Genomic DNA, 20,303 nt, shown 5'->3' on the forward strand with positions numbered 1-20,303 from the left:
AGGAGGAATGGCAGAAACAAGGTGCAAGGTTATAAGACGCTGCAGAGAGAAAAGCTCCGTCAGAGCTGAAGGAGAAATGTAAACTAATGAGTCATAGAAACAGACCCCACCCCTCAACCCCCTCAGATAGACACTGAGGAACAAGGAGATGAAAGACACCCTGATGAGATGGGGGGCAGGAAACTGCCCAGGCCTGAGCTATGACAGGCCCTTCAGTGCCACAAAAGACCATGCTCAATATTTCACACGGGAGGCTGGATCTGTGGTGAGGGCGCTGGAGTGGGACTCCAGACAGCCCGTCTCAGTTCCCAGCTCCGCCGTAGACTCCCTGTGTCATTTGATGTGTGTGTGCCTTAGTTTCCCATCTGTAAAATGGGGATAATGATGCCTCCTTTGGCGATTTAGAGCATCAGCTTCTTAGGGCAAGGACTGACCCTGCACAGAACTTGCCACAATGGAGCCAGAGCTCTAGGCATTGTTAGAGATCCACACGGCGTTAAATAGGACAGATCCCTGACTGCTGTGAATCTGCTCTACCTGCCCTGGAGTCCATGGACCAGATTCCCCAACTGGAGTGAACCAGCCGTAGCTCTGCTGGAGTCAGTGGTTCAGACGCCAAGTGATGTCAAAGTGGCCATCGCGATATGCTGTGAGATTTCTACACATTTCTGGCCCAGTAGAATTACTTTCCTTGGTGCCCAGTTGATTGTGTGTTGTTGTAAGCAGGTTTTCAGTTGCAGAGGCTCCCTTTCCCATCTAGAGGGTGATGTTTACCCCTGTGCAGGTCCCTTGAAAACCCAATTTTCTGTCAAAGAAAAGCTTCAAAGGAAAATGTACAACTTGTCCTTGACAACGATGATGAGGGGGTTTTATACAACTCACAATGTTCATGATTCATATAAATGTCTGATCCTTTTCTGAAATCTACTAAGCTGTTGATCTCAATAATGTCTTGTGGTGATCAGTTTTTCGGGCTAAGTGTGCAAATATAATAAATATTTTAGGACTTAAGTGGTATATAACCATTAAACTCACCCTGTGCAAAAACAAATGAACATAATATCACACCTCCACTTTAGTCTGGGAATTTCCAACAGGTCTAAAGGGAGCTAGGTGTCTAATTCCCATGGACTTTTAACTTCCTTGGGCCCTTTGGAAACCGCAGCCTCGAAGACCAACTTTTTTTTCCTTTCATGTTTTTATTGTTTTCTTAAATTTCACTTTGTATTTGCCAGTCTCATAAATGGGTCCAGTCCTCTCCGCACACTGGTTTTGAGCTTTATTTTTAATTTGCACACCAAGAAGAAGCAACTTAGAGACAAGTTCCAATAAAACAGCTGAGGGTGGGAAACAGGAAAAAATCCTCATTTGAGTCCCAGGTTTTGGTTTCAGACACATTGAATGTTGCTCAAAATTCAAGTGCAATGGATGCAGAAGACACAATACATATGTATCAAAAGCCTCCAACACAGTGAATGTGATGAGTGTAGAGTTCTCACCTCCATTAAACTGTCTGTTAGCTTTTTTCTTCCTTTTTTCTTTATCTTTCTAGCTCTGTCAGAGTAGAGGGTAAAATGTACAAAATCACCCAAGGACTTAGGAGAGTGAGTTTTATTTCCAAAAGCCATTAAGGAGCTCAGTTCTCACTGACATTCAGTAGGACGTAGGCTCCCAACGGCCAGATTTTCAGAGGTGCAGACAGGCACATAGTGGGATTTTCAAATGGATCTTGGTGTTTAGGCCCAGTTTTTTGTTACAGTTCAGGGCAACTGCACCTGCATTTTCCCTTAATGGTCCAGCAAGGGCCAAGGCTCCCAGCTCTCAGTTCCCTAGCCTTTGCCTTTCTTGGGTGGAAACCCACATCTCTCTCCTTGCTGACTGGGGTCTTCACAATAACACACACACAGCTGCATTTTAATACAATGGGCCTCCAAGGTATTTAAAGCTCATGCAATAAGGTTTATCCAGAATATTGCAAGAAATGGCTGTCTGTCCCCCTTTTAACAGTCTGGCCCCAGACATCTAACTCTGGTTAATTTCAATTGGGGCTAGGTGCCTGCATGCTCCTGAAAATCCTGCTAGGTGTCTAAATATCCTCTGGTCGAACATCTAGGTTTACAAAGGGGTTTATGTGCCTAGTGGAATTGACTAAGGCTTTTAAATAGGTCAGGTGCTCAACTCCCATTGCAAGTAAATGGGAGGCTGGTGGCTGACTCACTCAAGGTGCTCTTCAAAACCCTATTAGGTGATTAAATGCCTTGGAAATCTGGTCCTCAGGAGCCTCAATCCCAGGGACTTTCAGTGAGATTTCGGCCTGGTCTACACTTACCTTAAAATTTGGCGGCAGTTGAAGGGAGTTACACAAGCTATGCAGAGTAGATTGCGTAACACCCGTCGACTTCTTAACTTCTGTTTGTGAACGGCGTCTTCACTGCACCGCAGTACTTGAAGGGGTCGTTTTCGCAAGTCAACTTCCACATCGATTGAGCGGGTCAGTGAAGATGTACCTTAGACCAGAGGTTCTCAACCGGTGGTACGTGTAAGACGGCTCGGTGGTACACGAGGCGCACCTTGCCACCGATTCCGCTGCCGAATCCCCCCCCTCGCTGCCGCCGCGGAAGCTCGCTGCCGCCGAGAAAGCTCGCTGCCGCCGAAAGTCCCACCCACCCTGCTGCCAAAAACGGTCAAACGGCGGTAGGGTTTCGGCGGCAGACATTGATCCCTCCACGCAACCCCGCCGCCGCCGAAAGTGTTCCCCCCACTTATTTACCGAGTTCCACTCGGTACTTGACCTGACTGTACCTGACCCGAGTAGTACTCGGGGGGGGGGGGGGGGGGGGGAAGGTAGAGAACCGCTGCTTTAGACTGTTAAATGCTTCATTACTTTTGAGCAGGGGGCTGGACTAGACGACCTCCTGAGGTCCCTTCCAACCGTGTTCGTCTATGATTCTATGAAAATGGGATTTAGGTTCCTAAATCACTGAGGTGGTTTTGAAAATTTTACCACAAGTCCATTGAACTTCAGGACATGCTGAAAACCCAGATGTTCTCCAAGGATCATTAGGCAGCTCTGTAGCACAGCTTCCTGCCGACATGTGGTTTGTGCCAGATGATGAAGAGAATTTTTTTCTTCTCTTTCTTGAGTTTGCAGAAGATGCTGCCTTGACTTCTGTAGATTTGTGCAATGAGGCTGGGACTTTCAAAGTCGGCTATGAGACTGGGATCTCCAATTCCCATTAATTTTAATGCAGACTGAGTGTGCCTGTCCTTGAGGCAGCTTTGAACATGTCAGCCTTACATCATGTCAAGACAACTAGACGCTTTTAGCAGCACTTTTATAATTTGCAGAGCTCCAGATAGATAGCTGGGACAGTATGGGGAAGGAGAGAGACAGACTCTCACATAAGCCATTGAAGAGCCACACGGATGAATTCACAGACCTATTTCAATGCTCACCCACAAGCTACTTCTGCAGAGGCTTTACTACACTCGTCTGATCCCCTCTCAGTTTCCTCAGAGCCCCTTTCACCTCCTTGTTCCTCAGTGTGTAGATGACCGGGTTCAGCACGGGCGCTACCACATCGGCAGAGATCTGCAGAGCGGTCACCACCACTTTGCTCAGCTGTGGCTGTGTGTAGATGATGGCAGAGGGCCCAAAGAACAGCGTCACCACCGTCAGATGTGAGGCGCAAGTGGAGGCTGCTCTGCGTCGTCCTTCGGCTGAGTTCATCTTCAGGATGGAGTAGACGATGCGGACGTAGGACATGAGGATGAGGAGAAAGCAGGCCATGGGCACCAGGACAATATTGGTGAAGCTCACGGTCTCGATGACGTACGTGTCCGCACACTGTCTGAAATGTATGCACATTTAATGGATGAGAGAGACAAAGGATTTAATGATGCCTGTTAAACTGAGGCACAAAGCAATATAATGAGTTACTCAAGGTCAAATAGGGAATCTTCCACAGAACCTGTACTTCAACCCAGATCTCCTGTGTCCCACACCTTTGTCTTAGCCACAAGATAATGCTTTGCAAATAATCTCATGGGCTCTTTAAATGTAGGTGTGTTGAGTTGATACAGTTCTCAGTTACTAAACACTTTGGCCACCTGCTCTCCCTCCTCCTCCCTCTGCAGCCATCCAGTGCCCAGGGCCTGCAGGTCAGTGCAGCTTTCCCATTGTCCATCAGAAGTTACAGCCGCTTTTAGAGTCCATGTCCACAGCTGTGCACCTCTCTTCCAGTCCAAGTTCTCTTTGCTCAGTCGCCCTCTTCTGGATTTGTGACTCTTTGGAAATTGGTTTCCTGGACAACGGCAAAGAAACAGCAGAGAAAATTCAGGCTGACCCCGGCAGTGCGAAGGGGAGCTGCAGTGCAGGGGTGGTGCAGGCAACTCAGGAGGGACGCTCCTCCTTCAGTCAGCTGCCCTTCTCTGCAGCTCCCCCAGCAAAATGTTGTTCATCCGGGCGGATGAATTTGTAGACTTATTTCACTGCTCACCCACATGTTACTTCTGCAGATGCAGCACATCAACGTGCAGTCGTCTGATCCCCTCTCAGTTTCCGCAGAGCCCCTTTCACCTCCTTGTTCCTCAGTGTGTAGATGACTGGGTTCAGCATGGGTGCTACCACATCGCCCAAGAGCTGCAGAGCAGTCACCACCACTTGGCTCAGCTGTGGTTGTGTGTAGACCAGGGCGCAGGGCCCAAAGAACAGCGTCACCACCGTCAGATGTGAGGAGCAAGTGGAGGCTGCTTTGCGTCGCCCTTCGGCTGAGTTTATCTTCAGGATGGAGTAGACGATGCGGACGTAGGATGCGAGGATGAGGAAGAAGCAGGTCATGGGCACCACCCCAGTGTTGGTAAAGGTCATGGTCTCAATGACGTACGTGTCTGCGCAGGCCAGCTTGGCCACGGGGAAGACGTCACAGAAGTAATAGTCCACCACACTGGGCCCGCAGTAGGGCAGTGTGAAGGTCAGGCTGGTGAGAACGGTGGCGTGAAAGGAGCCGGTGACCCAGGTGCCGGCAGCCAGGATGGCGCACACCCTCCAGTTCATGATGATCAGGTAGCGCAGCGGGTGGCAGATGGCCACGTACCTGTCATAGGCCATGACTGTGCAGAGCAGGCACTCGGTGCAGCCTAGGAAGTGGTAGAAGAAGACCTGGGACATGCACCCGCCCAGTGAGATGGTTCTACTCTTGGTCCAGAGACTGACCAGCAATTTAGGGGTGATGATGGAGGTGAATCCAAGGTCCACCACAGAGAGATTGCAGAGAAAGAAGTACACGGGGGTGTGCAGGCGGGAGTCAGCGAGGATGGCTGATGAGATGAGCAGGTTGCCCAGCAGGGTGCAGAGGTAGAAAGCTAAGAAGCTGATGAAAAGGATGGTCTCCTGTCCTTTGGTGTTGGGGATCCCTAACAGAATGAATTCTGATACCACAGTGTGATTCTCCATTTCCATGCGAGACGGGGTCATTCATGGAAGCACAAAGAGAATGCAGCCGGATTAGGCATCTCAATAAATTATGGTTTGTTTATTCCTTAGCACACCACAACTTACTCTACAAGGGTAAACCTTTCTAAGCATCATAAGTTAGGTGAAAGTGAATGGAGAATCAGGACTCTAATATTTCATTGATTCTATTTGATGCTTCTCAATTTAATTGTCCTTTCTTCTTTTCCATTCAACCATCTTCTCTCTATTCAGTTCTTATAGATCATACTGGGAAGAAGTACATGGGGTGTGCAGGTGGGAGTCACCAAGGATGGCTCAGAAGATGAGCAGGTTCCCAGCAGGGTGCAGAGGTAGAAAGCTAAGATGGCGACAAAGAGGATGGTCTGGAGGCTGTTAGTGTTGAGGGTTCCTAAGAAGATGAAATGAGTCAACACAGTGTGGTTGACCAACCCGATGTGGGACTCATTCCTGAGGTAGGGGAGAGAAATAATTCCCATGAGTTACTGAAACAAAAACCTATATCATCCTTTTACTGCAATGCTCACCCTTCCCTCCACTCCCACCTTTTTACTGCATGTCACCACATTACTGCCTTTCATTAGTAGTAGTTTATATTTACAGCATTGTCATACCAGTTGGGATCAGGTTCTCACTGTGCAGTGCAGAACACAGAAAGAGGAAATGTCTGCCTTGAAAATCTTTCCATCCAAAGACAAACAGAAAAAGGGGATGTCCTATTCTCTTCTACTCAATTCCAGTTTCTCCTCTTCTGTCCTATCCTGTTCTAATTTCTTCAACTCTATTCTATACAGGCTCTTACCCCATCTTTATCACAACAGCATCTTAGAGCCTTCCACTGGTGGATTAGGGGATGTGACCAACATTTGTCATATGTGGTTTGTTCTTTCTCTCATCCTCTCTACAGAGGGATTATTGTGTGTGCAGTGAAGTAGTTTGTTTGGCAGGGATTCATTTTTATCAGAGTAGGTGCTGCTCTGTGTTTCTGTTAAAGGAGAGAGTGAGGATGCAACATACAAAAAAATGAATCTGGTGAAGAATTGCCCCAGCTTTGTTAAAATATATGAATTGTTTGGGCGGTTTTATAAGGGTTAGAGAAAAAGGGAAAAGAAAAGAAGAGGAATAGTGACTACTTGTCATCTGCTCAGCCAGGATCAGCAGGCTGCGTTCTGTGAATATCACAACAGGGGATTTTTAAGGTCAGATTTGAAGGACAATAATGATGTGTCTATTTGCATTTTCTCAGGGAGCTTTCCCCATGCATGAGAGGTGCTGTTGGAAGGGAGAAGCTGCCGTGTTGGGATTATCACATGCTGGCTACACTACAGAGCTTACAGCAGTGTCGCTCTGGCATGGCTAGTACAGACAGGCTAAGCCGATGGGACAGAGCTCTACTGTCATGTGAAATACTCCAGCCCCCGTGAGCAGCAGTAGCTATGTCAGTGGGAGAAGCTCTCCCGTCCACATAGAGTTCTCCACACCAGCGCTTAGCTTAGCACTTATTCAACCCCCTTAATAACGTAACTTATACCACCCTTAGCTGTGGTGTGTACATAGCCACACAGATATTAACAGAGAGAGAGGGATAAATGATACACATGCACAATACAGAGACAGGCAGACAGGTACTGCAGAGAGACACAGGGACAGATGGATGGACGGATTTTTCTCTGAAGAAAATATTTGGGTGACATTGTCCTCAAGTGAGGTGCAGACTGACAGATTTCAAGACAGGAAGAGACTGAGGGATAGAGAGAAAATCTTTACCAGACCAGATGTCTTACCCTGGCTGCATTGGGAGAGGACGATCCAGCTGAATGGAATTTTCCTCTTCCCCCTGGCCGTGACCCCTGTGTAGAAGCGTCCAGATTTCTTACCCAAAACAGCACATCACACAGCAGAGGTGCCCGGTCTGCGCTTTTGTTATCCAGCCTGCAGACCTCATCGTCTCCGAAGGTGGCCAGGGATGTCCACAGACTATCGCCACAGGCTGCTGCAGAGCCCAGAGCTTTTTCACAGCTTCCCACAGCCTTTAGGCTGTCCATGGTCTTTAAATCACCCCAGGTCCCTTTGGGACCCGGTCTCTGAATCCCCTCCAGGCTCCTGGTCTGAGACCTCAGCAGAGTCACCAATTAACTGAGATGTTGCATCATTTCAGAGGACACTCACAGACCCCCAGGAAGAGCAGCTCAGCTGGCATAAATAAGGGTAGCACAAATAAACTGAAAGGGCTGGATCCTCAGCTCCACCAGGCTGCATATTCTTCTCTCACTCAGCATGATCTGAATCCTGAGTAACTCCATTGGGTTCAATGGGACTGATTCCCCTCTGTCACTCACCCTGCTGGTGTAAATCAGCACTAACTCCATTGGACTCAAAGGAGCTATGCAGATTTACACCAGCTGAGAATCTAACCCATAACTGATGAGGGGACATGGGATGTTAATTATCATCTAGTCTCTCCCGCCGTGTAACACAAGCCTGCAAATTCCACCCAGGAGTGTGAAATAGAAGTGAACTGGGCCAGGTATTCATCTAGTGGTCTCTGTCACCAACAAAGCTTTCTCCTTGGTTTGTATTAGCCTCTGTACCCTTGACTCTTCTGTCTCTTTGTGCACATGGATGTAGTCATGCAGTTGTGTATCTCTGAGGGTGAAAGTCAGGGCTGTGCAGATGGACAGAGTATGTCCTGTCCACCACTTGGCATCACTTTCTGCAATGCAGTACAGACTGGCAGTATAGTGGTCCCTAGCAACTCCAGGAAGATCATGGCCCCAATGTCCTGGGTGCTGCTCAGACACAGCGTGAGACTGTCCCTGCCTTTCAGAGTTCACAAACAGAGGAAGGGTTACCAGTCAGTTTTACAAGGGGGAACTGAGTCACAGAGAATTTGAGGGTGAGATTTTCAAAGGAGCCAGGCTCCCAAAACTCATTCTAGTGCAGTGGGCTTTGGGCTCCTAACTCCTATTGGCTTTCTTGAAAATCTCAGACTGATTGAATTGTCTGAGGTCACAAAAGGAGTGTGTGGAAGGGCCGGGAATCTGATCCAGAAGTTCTGGATTCCAGTCTGAGCATTACCCTCAACATCATCCCTGCTCTTTCCACTGGGATGAACATCGCTCTGCGTCTTGCTGGGTCCCAGGCATGTTCTCTTACCCAGCCCTTTGCACAACCAGTGTTCGTGGGGAGAAAGGATCTTTACAGAATTAAGGTTCATTTAACTTAACCACACCTGCCCCTTCACTAGCCAGGTAAGGCTCGTCTTGCACCTCTACTGTGCCTCGATGCTAAAGGCTTAGCAGTGGTTAGCTACATCGCTGGCATGCCCTGTAACCTAAACCAGGCCATAGACCCCACACACAGAGGGTGTGACAGAGCCAGGGAAGCAGGGCTCTGTTAGGGGTTTGTCAGCACTGAGCTCATGGATCCGTTTGCTGCTGCCATAGCAGAGCAGTGTCAGTGAGACCCTTTGCAATTCTTTTCATCGCTGTCATTTCTTGCTGTTCCTGTGGTTGGCATCTTATTTCGGAGCCAGAATCAAGTGGAAGAAGGCAGAACTTATAATTAGTCTCTGTAGACAGATTATCCCACTCAGTTATAACATACCATGCCGTGCAGTCGCCTTTGGGGTTAATTAAAATGCAGGTGTTCTAATGAATGCCCAGGGGGGCCTTTATCACTGTGCTGGGTAGCAGCTCCCAGGTTACTCTTGGCTGGCACCAGCTGAGTCCCCTGTGTCATTGCCACAAACAGCAGGGCCGAGCTGCATTTTACTCTTTTTACTTGTATTCTCACTGCTCCTATCAGAGGCAGCTGGGACCTGCTGATGGTGGGCAGAGGGCACAGTTCAAAGACAAACACATGCTCTGCTCTCAGCTGCCCCTCCCTGCAGCTCCAACAGCAAAGTGTTCGCTTCTCCGTCTCCCCAGGGTCACAACTTGCAGCCTGCTTCAGGAGCTGCTGGACAGGGAGGGGGCCTGGCCAGCAAACCCTGGCAAAAATCTGCATGGTCACCTGACCCCTTCTGCCCCCACCCTGGGTCGCCTCTGATTCTTATCATTGGTATTATGGCAGGACCTACAGACTGGAACTCAGATGTGTGCCCCTTTCTGCTGGGTGTTGCGTGGACACATACTAAGAGGCTGTCACTGTCTGAAATGGACACACATTTAATGGATGAGAGAGACAAAGGATTAAATTACCCCTGTTTAACAGATGAGGAAACTGAAGCAGAAAGCACTTCAGTGAGTTACTCAAGGTCAAATAGGGAATCTTCCACAGATCGCCCCCACTACAAAAAGGATGTGGCCAAGTTGGAGAGAATCCAGCGGAGGCAACAAAATTGATTAGGGGGCTGGAGCACAGGACTTATGAGGAGAGGCTGAGGGAACTAGGATTGTTTAGTCTGCAGAAGAGAAGAATGAGGGGGGATTTGATAGCAGCCTTTAACTACCTGAAAGGGGGTTCCAGGGAGGATGGGGTTAGGCTGTTCTCGGTGGTGGCAGATGACAGAACAAGGAGCAATGGTCTCAAGTTGCAGTGGGGGAGGTCTAGGTTGGACATTAGGAAAAGGTTTTTCACTAGCTGGGTGGTGAAGAACTGGAGTGGGTTACCTAGGGAGGTGGTGGAATCTCCACCTTTAGAGGTTTTCAAACTGCGGCTTGACAAAGCCCTGTTTGGGATGATTTAGATGAGGTTAGTCCTCATTTGAATTGGGGTTGGACTAGATACCTCCTGAGGTCCCTTCCAATTCTAATATTCTATGATTCTATGTACTTCAAGCCAGATCCTTTGTCTTAGCTACAAGATAATGCTTTGCAAGTAATTCCTATGATATCTTTAAATGTAGGTGTGTTGAGTTGATACAATTCTCAGTTACTAAACACTATAGTCACTTGCTCTCCCTCTTTCTCCCTCTGCCGCCACCCAGTGCCCAGGGCCTGGAGGTCAATGCAGCTTTCCCATTGTCCATCAGAAGTTACAGCTGCTTTTAGAGTCATAGAATCATAGAATATTAGAGTTGGAAGGGACCTCAGGAGGTATCTAGTCCAACCCCCTGCTCAAAGCAGGACTAACCTCAGTTATATCATCCCAGCCAGGGCTTTGTCAATCCTTAGCTTAAAAACCTCTAAGGATGGAGATTCCACCACCTCCCTAGGTAACCCATTCCAGTGCTTCACCACCCTCCTAGGGAAAAAATTTTTCCTAATGTCCAACCTCGACCTCCCCCCCTGCAACTTGAGACCGTTGCTCCTTGTTCTGTCATCTGCCACCACTGAGAACAGCCTAGCCCTATCCTCCCTGGAACCCCCTTTCAGGTAGTTAAAGGCCGCTATCAAATCCCCCCTCACTCTTCTCTTTTGCAGACTAAACAAGCCCAGTTCCCTCAGCCTCTCCTCATAAGTCCTGTGCTCCAGCCCCCTAATCATTTTGGTTGCCCTCCGCTGCACTCTCTCCAACTTGTCCACATCCTTTTTGTAGTGGGGGGCCCAAAACTGGACACAATATTCTAAATGCGGCCTCACCAATGCTGAATAGAGGGGAATAATCACTTCCCGTTAGCTGCTGGCAATGCCCCTCCTAATGCAGCCCAATATGCCATTAGCCTTCTTGACAAGCAGGGCACACTGCTGACTCATATCCAGCTTTTTATCCACTGTTATCCTCAAATCCTGTGATATTCCCTGTTTACAAAGTGTGAGAAGCCTCCCCGCTGTACAATTTCCCTCTAAGGGCCTCCTTCCATGTGTTAAACCCTGGGCCTCCAGTCTTTTGCAAGGACAAGCCATACACCACTACGCTGAGACTGGACCCTGTTTCCCGCAGAGTCTGTGTAGTGTGTCCTGATGAGTTCAGACCCCTGGTAAAAGCTTCACCCCTCCAGGGAGCCATGGCACCAAAGGGGCAGCCTTGGCAAAGCAAGTCAGCATGTATTAGCCAGCTGGGATCCAGGAGTGAGGCGTCCTGAGGTTAGAAGGGAGAAGCAAAACTTCACTCAAAGTCCATGTTAGCAGCCTCACCCTGCCCTTCTGGGCCAAAGCCTCCTGGAGTCCATCTCTCTCTGCCCTGCGCACACAATCCTTTGCCTCACACCTCGCCTCTTTCTCTCCCGTCGCATTCCCTGCCTGCTGTGTTCACATCTTCTTCTTCCTGGGGCTCCCAGGCAGTAGAAGTCAATGCCCGCTCCTTGGTCCTCGGTCGTCCCTCTCAGGCAATGTCATTCAGAGATGGTCACAGTCTTTGATAGTTTTATTCACACCAACCCAAATCTGTCGGTGTGAGCCCAGCACCCCACTGCTTGCCCGCCTCCCCCCACAGGAGAAATTAACCCTTTCACACCTCATGGGTCGCAACACAAACTGAGTCGGGAAACTGAGTCATGCAGAGTTTTCATACAAATATTACAGAACTTTCCACTGTCCCTTTGAAAATCCCAGCTTCCAGGACGGCCCAGGGTGTCACAGGGAGTCTGTGGCAGAGCCAGAATTGAACTGAAATAGGCTGGAGATGCTCATCCTTCTTTTCCAGGGTCTAACTCATGCCCAGGCCCAGAACCGTCCTCGGTGCACAGTGGGGATTTCACTCAGGACGTGCAATCCTGCAGGCACAACTCCACCTTCTCCCTGTGGCAGAGGGAAAGATTCCCCTCCCGTCACCCAGCACCAGTGGCTGGAGGATAAAAATGTCCCAGGCAGGTGATTCCAGAAGGGAAACCCTCCCTCCTTCCCTCCATTCCCCCCGCTGAGCTGTTATACTGAGTAGTCAACAGAAGGGATTTGTAGATGTGTCATGCTAGCATTGTGTTTTTGTTACAAATGTAGTGTGCAACACACAGACTGCCCTCACAGAGAGAACACGCAACACACACATACAAACCCCACGCCACAAACACAGACAGCACATTTACACACACAAAACAGACAGAACACCTCTAGACAGGTCACTAACTCCTAGACATACACACACAGATAAACACAATACAATATACTCAGACACCACTCACACAGGCCATTCAAACACACAGATACCACACATGTACACAACACACATTAACACACCCCCATGAAAACCACACACACACAACTCAGATGGTACACACACACACACACACACACTCACACTTAGGGGCTGTCCACACTAGGACACAAGATGTATTTCTAAAACATGTTAGCTGCATATCTGTGATATCTGCCGGTCTCTATCATCCTTCTGGATCTGGCTGGCTCTATCCTCTCTCTGGGTCTGGCTGTCTCCATCACCTTTCTCTGGGTCTGGCTGTCTCCATCACCCCTCTCTGTGTTTGTCTCGCTCTCTCACCCTGTCTTTTTTCTCTCTGACTGTTCAGTGCAATCATTGAACCAGACCCTGCCCTCCCCTTTCTGTGTCGAGTCCCAGGCTGCCTTCCCTCCGTGTGGGGCTCAGTGCACAGAGATACCCAGCGCTGTCCTGGAGACCTACATCCAGATCACTGGGTTGACGCTGTAATTCCCCATGTGTAATTCTGCGGAGAGTCACCCAGGTTCCCTGAGAAGCTGGGATTTGTCCACCTGAATAAGCACCTGGGGGGCCTGGCGCGGGAGCTGCTGGTGCCGGAAGAGATACAGAAAACTATCGCTGGTGGAGAAATTACAGTTCAGCGTGACACTGCGTCCGGCTGCCATTGTCAGGGCAGGACGGGACTGGAACATGGACTCCTGACCATGTCCTGTAAAGACAAGGCTTCATTGTTATACTGCTGTCCTGTGTCTGCGGCTATCCATCCCCAGACACACTCTCACCTACCTACCTATCTATCTAACCTTCCAGGTGCAGTTTATATCCATCCCCCCGCACACCAATACCTGTCCATCCCTCTGTCCTTCTGCAGAACCTAGCCTGTCCATCCGTTCACTTGTCTAACCAGCCTTCCTTCTTCAAGAGCTCATCTCTCTGCCTATCCCTCTGTCAGTCTATCGGGTCTTCCTTCTGCAGAATCCACCTTCTATCCAGCCCCAGACAATTTCTCTCTCTGTAGCAAAGACACTTTTATTTCCTGGCTCGCTGCCCTTCCACATCTGCCGCCCCAGCTCTATTTGCACAATTGCTGCAGTGAACAATTCCGTCACTGGCCCGGGACTCTGGGCAGTTTCCTCTCAAAGGCTAGTGGGGACCCTCAGTAGCTCAGATTCCCCCTGTGGCAAAAGTCACCCCTCACCAAGTTTTGCATACCCCACCAGGACTGCCAGCCAAAGCAAGACCATGCCGCCTTTCCCCGCCTCAAGGAGCTGACTCATGGCAGGAGGGTGAGCTGTGTCTTAAAACTGCAGGTTCTCTAGGCCTTGATGGCTGCTTCTTTGAATCGTCCTTTCTCCTCCCCCTTCCGGTTCAAAGCACAAAGAGTCCCTCACGGTGCAGCACTGGGAAGACCACACCTAGAACCCTGCACTCTGTGATGGGAAGCTCTGGTGGAGGGATAGGGTAATACTCTGGGATTCAGGAGACAGCTGTTCAGTTCCTTCCTCTGCCACTGACTCTTTGTGGCCTGGGGTCAGTCACTCGGGGTGAGATTTGCAGGGTACTGAGGTGTTCAAGGATGCAGGTAAGAAACGAGAGGGATTTTCACAGCACCTGTGCAAATGAGGTTCCTAACTCCTATTGGAATCAATAGGAGTTTGGTGGACAGGGCTTCTGAAAACCCCACGAGTTGCCAGTCAGCATCTTAATACCTTGGACAATCTTTGCCTGAATCCTTTTGACCGTCTGGCCTTTAGTCTCTATGGGCTAGATTGCTAAAGATATTAAGGCACCTACAGGTCCGGATCGGCACCTAATGAGGTTTTTCAAAAGGGCCTGGGTGTCTAACTCCTTTTGCAGCCAGTGGGAGTTAGGCACTAGGGGCATTTGAAAATCTCCGTTCCTAAATACCTTTAAAAATCGGGCCACCTGGGCCTCATCTCCCCAGCAGCAAAAGGGGGGATCTAGCCCTTCTCTGCCCCACAGGGGGGAGGTGAGACTGAACGTGGGAACTGTGGGAACTCCGTGCTGCCTACGTGGTGATGGTGGATTGAAGCTGATGTTGTGGGATAGGCTCCCCAGCCACCTCTTTCATCCCTGCTCCACACACAGATTTTGTAGGTGAATTTTTAACAGCTGGTTCTCCCAGAACCTTTCTGCCTGTGGTGCAGGTTCTGCTGGCAGCAAGGTGCCTTGTGCTGGTACCGTTTATTCTCCTCACCATTCAGCGATAGCTGTGTCAGGATAAGCCCCTCTATGCTCCTGTGACGACATGCACACAACGGGCCTTGTGTCACGTTTCAGTTACACTGGAATAGTTCAAGCACTACAACTTCTGTGTGTCAACAAGGCCTTCGGTGCTTCCGCGGACCCTATTCTCTGAGCATCCAAAATCTGTAAGGTCTTGACCCTCGCAATGCCCCCGAGGCAGGGAAGGGCACGGGAAGGCGAGAGCCAAGGCACAGAGGGCAGGTTTGTAAAGGGATTTAGGCACCGAATTGGATTTTCAGAAATGCCTCAGTCCCTTTGATTTCAATGGGCGCCAGGCACCTCTGCTTTTCAACCCCCCCCCCCCCCAGGTCCCTTTCTGCCTCTGGAGGTGCTAAAACACCTGTTCAAATCTGGAGGTAAGTGGCATAGCCAAGGTCACCCAGGGAGTCGCTGGAGAAAGGCGGAACTAGAACCCAGATTTCCCAAGCCGGCACACTGACCATGGGACCACCCTTCCCAAGGGAGTGCTGTCAGCCACAGAGCCTGGGACATTTAACACTAGGCCTGGAAATGGTGCACGAGGCACTGACCACTGGGCTTCTCATCTACTTCCATCCAGTGAACGCAGTGCAGGCTGCACCAGTGAAGACCTGCTGCGGGTCAGACCCTATGGCTCGCCTCACCCACTGGTTGTTTGGCTTTATGCCAAGCCCCTTTCAAAGGAGCCTGAGGGAGTTAGGCACTTGATTCAATAGGAATTGGGTGCCTAACTCTCTTTGGAAATTCCAGCTTTCAAAACCAAAGCAAACCCTTGTGTGAGATTCCCCATTGATGATCCTCGCCTGCCATCTAGTGGCTGGTCATCCCCATCCCCCCTCACCCATTCAGCGCTGCAGCAGCTTTGCACATACGGGGGCTCCCTTCGTCCGCCTCTAATTCTCATTACTGGTTGCTTGTACTGCAGTTGGGCACAGGAGTCCTAGGCATGAACCAGAGCCCTGTGGTGCCAGGTGCTGTACAAACACTCACTGCCTGTAAGTCTCCTGATTCCTTCTCAAAATGGGCCCTCCCTGCTTTTCCCCCAGTATGGGGACCAGCCCCCTGCAAGAAACATGTGAAATGAATGGAGGGTGAACTTCTTTAGACTGGAAACCAGCAGTCAGAGATGGGCAGGCCCAGCTCCCCTGGTGAGATACCATCCACCTCTGTCTGTCTGTCTGTCTATCCCCCCACACACCCATCCATCTAGCAGTTTGCAGCGTTGCTGTAGCTGTTTTGACCCCACAACATTAGAGACACAGCATGGATGAGGTCATATCGTTTATTGGGCCAATTGCTGTTGGTGAAAGAGACCAGCTTTTGAGTTTACACAGAGCTCTTTCTCTGGCCTAGGAAAGGTATGTTCTCTTGCTCTCACCTGCTGTTCACAGCATGCATCTTTCTATCTGCCTGTCTAATCCATTTCTCCCCCAGCAGGCCGATCCTACCAGAACTCTGAGCCAGGATATTGTGGCATACGAGTAAAACAACAAAACTCTGCAGAGCAGCAAAACTTTCCCCTTGACCTGGAAAGCAGCAGCCTGTGTCCCCATTTCCCTCCCCAGCCTGGCACCAGGGTGCTGGAGAGACGGGCACCCGGTGAGTTTGGGTGAATGTTTGGAAGAACTTGGGCATCTTAATGATGCGCTTTGTGCTTCAATTGCACAGCTGCAGATCCCTACAGTCCCAACTCCACGGTGAACTGGTGTCATTGCAGGTTGTGTGATGCTGACTTAAGAGGTTACGTATCTGGAGAAGAACAATAGCGCTGAGCAGCTGTGGCAAGACTACACCAGACACAAAATTTGCCAGGAGTTCCTCATGTTGCTGTCTCCCTGTAAGTCATTCTTTATTACTTTGGAGAAGAGCAGCAGGGTGCATTCTCTGCCAGGTTACTCCTGTTTCATGTTAGATTTACACCAGTTGAAGATCTGGCCCAAGAGCTTTGTTCCATTAATCTCCATATCTGACTGATAACTGCATGACTCCAGTTTTACACCAGCATAACTGCACCGAAATCATTTTTCGTCTGCATCGGGGAACCCTTTGCAAGGGCTCCAGCGGGATAAAGTGTCGTGGGTTTCAGTGTAACTTATAACCTATTTAAGGTCACTTTAGGATACCAGATGTATCTAAAGAGGCTCTGATGTAAAGGAGAATTAGGCCCAGTTTGGCTGAAATAGAATTACACCAGTGTAAAAACTGGAGTAATGTAGCTGTGACTCCAACTGTCTATTTGGAGATCATCAGTACAATAATAGTGGGAGAGAAACTGACTTGAATTTGACACCACAGAGCAGTGGCCTATTTACCCCACTTGCAGGGCTGGCTGCACCAACTCCAGTGGTGCTATCACTAGCTTACCCGAGCTGGGAGTGTGCCCTTTGACTCCCCTGGAGCTACAGACAATTGACACCAGTGCGGGCTCTGTTCTTTACAGTTAGTGATTTATTAGGTGAAAAAGAACTGCTGTCCTTAGAGCCATCTTTTTATTTTTCATTTTCTTTTTCTTTCTTTCTTTTGAAGCTGTGAACATGTTGGACCAGGTTCTCAGCTGGCACAAATCAGCACAGCTCCCTTGACTCTGAAGGAGTGACCCTGGTTTACAACAGCTGGCCCAAAGGTCTCGAATGCAAGAATGTTCTTCAAAAAACTGAGACGGAGTGGGTAGCTTAAATTACCAGCTAATGTCTTTGTTTTGGCAGAATTTTAATTTTAGTTTTTATAATTTTGATAGATAATATTGATGTTTATTTTTATGATATTTTTTCTATTTTTTATCCATTTAAATCTTCACAGTTGCAGGAAATTATGAGGGGTTCAGACAATTATTTATGGACAGTAAACATCGAGATTCAAAAAGTTAAAGCGTTATAAACGTGAAAATGCATTGTGAACATCACATATTAAAATATACAGAGTAAATATCCTTAAATGAAAATGTGAAAAACTCTCAAACAGCATTGTTCTTACTTTGTCTAGCTGTAAATTTCAATTATCGTCAATGGAAATATTTTTCATTGGTTTGTGTATGTATAGTGAAATAGACATTTACCAATGTTTACCGATAAAAATCTAATAGTTTCACATCTGATTATAAGGCATGTTTTATTTAGTGCTGAGTGGATAATATTTTTTTCTGATTGATTGCAATTTCATAAAGTAAAAAAAAAATCATGGAAAACAACACAATTTTCAGTGAATCAAAAAGTGAAAAGAAATTAAATTGGGGTCAAACAACATGTTTGTTTTGACAAGTGACTTGATGCATTTCCATTTCAACCATTTTATATATTTTAAAGGATATTTTTAAATAAAAAGTAGTTTTTTCAGAACTCAACAAAATGTTTTGGTGTGATCAAATCAGCCAAAAATTTCACCTTGCTGTAATTTTATTAAACTGCAGTGTATTGGAAAGATCGGACTTTGCTGTTAGTATTTTACATTTTCATATGGACTGGGGGATGGAAGAGAACCCTTGCAGAGGGGAACTGAAATGGGGAAGCAATGTGATTCTAGTGGTTAGAGGGCTAGGACTCAGAAAACCTAGATTCTATCCCTGATTCTGCAACTGATCTCAGGCAAATCACTTCCCTTCTCTGTTCCTCAGTTTCCCACCACCACCACTTCTTGCCTCTTTCGAATGTGAGCTCTTCAGGGAAAGTACCACCTCTCGCTGTGTGTCTGTGTAGTGCCTGGCACTAAGGGGCATTAACAGCAGTGAAACCTGGCAAGACAACCATTGCACCTTTGCTCTCTACTACAGCTGAGTGAATAACTGACTTGAAAAACCCAAAATACTTTAATTGTGTATTGACTAAAAATGGTATTTTACCAGTTTTTCCCACTGAAACAAAAACCTGAAAACATTCATTTCAGGGTGAACAATATATTTTCTTTGACATGAAATTAATGTTTTGTTTTGTTTCATTTTGGGGTGCTTTTTTCCATTCTTTGTTTAAGTACATTGAGCTAAACTTTAAATGAAACATCATTTTGAAACATAACACTTTTGCTTCAAAAAGTCAAAGTAAAACATTTTTATTTTTTCTAAAATTTTGCCTTCTTTTATGTGAAACTATTCACTGAATTTGAACCAAATTCATGACTAGCTTCTGCCTGCCTCAACTGTGTTTTGCAGTGAATAAACTATCCAAAAACTTTCACCCAGCTCTACATCATGAATATGAAGATGCCACACAGACACCATTGGGTATCGAATTACCATGTTTATTAACTATATACAAACCTACAAGGTCTAGCTAACTATCTCTGTTCTGGTGCTTCTTCAACAAAAGAAAGGCAGCCCACTGGAAGGCTCTGAAACTATTTAAAGGGGATCCTACCCAATTCCTATAACAATTTCCTCTTCCCTCTAGGAACAAAAATCAGACCACAGTGACTGAGTTCATCCTGTTGGGACTCTCCTCCAACCCAGAGACACAGCTGATCCTCTTCATGGTCCATCTGCCCATCTACCTGCTAACCTTGGCTGAGAACATCCTTATCATGGTCACCATTGTCAATGACCGGTGCCTCCACACACCATGTACTTCTTCCTCTGCAACCTCTCCTTCATCGATGTGTGCCATGCATCCGTCACTGTGCCCAAGATGCTGGCTGACTTCATCTCAGCAGAGAAGACCATCTCTTTCGGGGGTTGAGTGGCGTAGGTGTTCTTCTTCCACCTTTTCACATGCACGGAGATCTTCCTGCTCACTGTCATGGCCCATGACCGCTATGTGGCCATCTGCAACCCCATGCACTACCTCACCGTCATGAACCGCAAGGTCTGCTTGCTGCGGGCTGCTGCTGTATGTCTTGGTGGGGCCGTTCACTCCTTAGTCCTGACCGACATGACCATCAAGCTGCCATACTGCAGGCCCCAGGAGATAGACAAATTCTTCTGTGACGTGTCGCCAGTCATCAGGCTGGCCTGTACCGACACCTACATCATCGAGGGGCTCATCATCTCCAACTCGGGGCTCATCTCCGTGGTCTGCTTCATGGTGCTGGTGGTCTCCTACGGCGTCATTCTGGTCTCGCTAAGGAATCGATTCTCCGAGGGGAAGCGCAAGGCGCTCTCCACCTGCACTGCCCACCTGATGGTGGTGGCAATCTTACTGGGCCACTGCATCTTCATCTACTCCCACCCATCCACCAGCTTCTCCGAGGACAAGGTGGTGTCCGCGTTTTTCACAGCCATCACTCCGTTGCTGAATCCCATCATCTACACCCTGAGAAACGAGGACATTAAGTGGGTGATCAGCAAGCTACGTGGGAGGAAGGTGGATGCAGAGGAGAAATAGAGACTGGACTTCAGGAGGGATTGTGTCCTAGGAGAAGCTCCCTGATTTGCACCATGTTCCGCAATGGGGCTAATTTATCATGGCAGTGACTATGCTGCTACTTGTCTCCATGTGTTGTCTCCTCTGCAGGGCTCATCGGTTGAGCTTTGAACCCAATAAGCTGGGACTAGTTGACCTTTTTTCAGCCAAAACATTATCCTGTCAAAAATGTCAGGGTTTTTTCCAACTTTATTTACTGATGGGACATTTTAAAAGAAGTGAAAGTTTTCTTTGTTTTG

The 20,303-nt window shown here is 48.2% G+C and overlaps 1 protein-coding gene and 1 pseudogene across 1 annotated transcript; one reads left to right on the forward strand and one right to left on the reverse strand.

The window, feature by feature from the left end:
• Positions 1 to 4,528: 4,528 nt before the first annotated feature.
• LOC137161209 (putative olfactory receptor 10D4) lies at positions 4,529 to 5,461 on the reverse strand. Its single transcript, XM_067560317.1, has one exon. It carries the CDS (start codon positions 5,459 to 5,461, stop codon positions 4,529 to 4,531), a length of 933 nt encoding a protein of 310 aa, XP_067416418.1.
• A 9,786-nt stretch (positions 5,462 to 15,247) lies between these two features.
• Positions 15,248 to 20,025, forward strand: LOC137161226 (olfactory receptor 4E1-like; annotated as a pseudogene).
• The last annotated feature ends 278 nt before the right edge of the window (positions 20,026 to 20,303 follow it).

Source organism: Emydura macquarii, unplaced genomic scaffold (genome assembly GCF_026122565.2).
Source record: "Emydura macquarii macquarii isolate MOO-44397 ecotype Brisbane River unplaced genomic scaffold, CSIRO-AGI_Emac_v2 contig_2287, whole genome shotgun sequence".
NCBI lineage: Eukaryota > Metazoa > Chordata > Testudines > Chelidae > Emydura > Emydura macquarii.

Excerpts from the sequence above, each read along its gene's own strand:
- LOC137161209 (XM_067560317.1), bottom strand. The coding sequence starts at position 5,461 with ATGGAAATGGAGAATCACACTGTGGTATCAGAATTCATTCTGTTAGGG.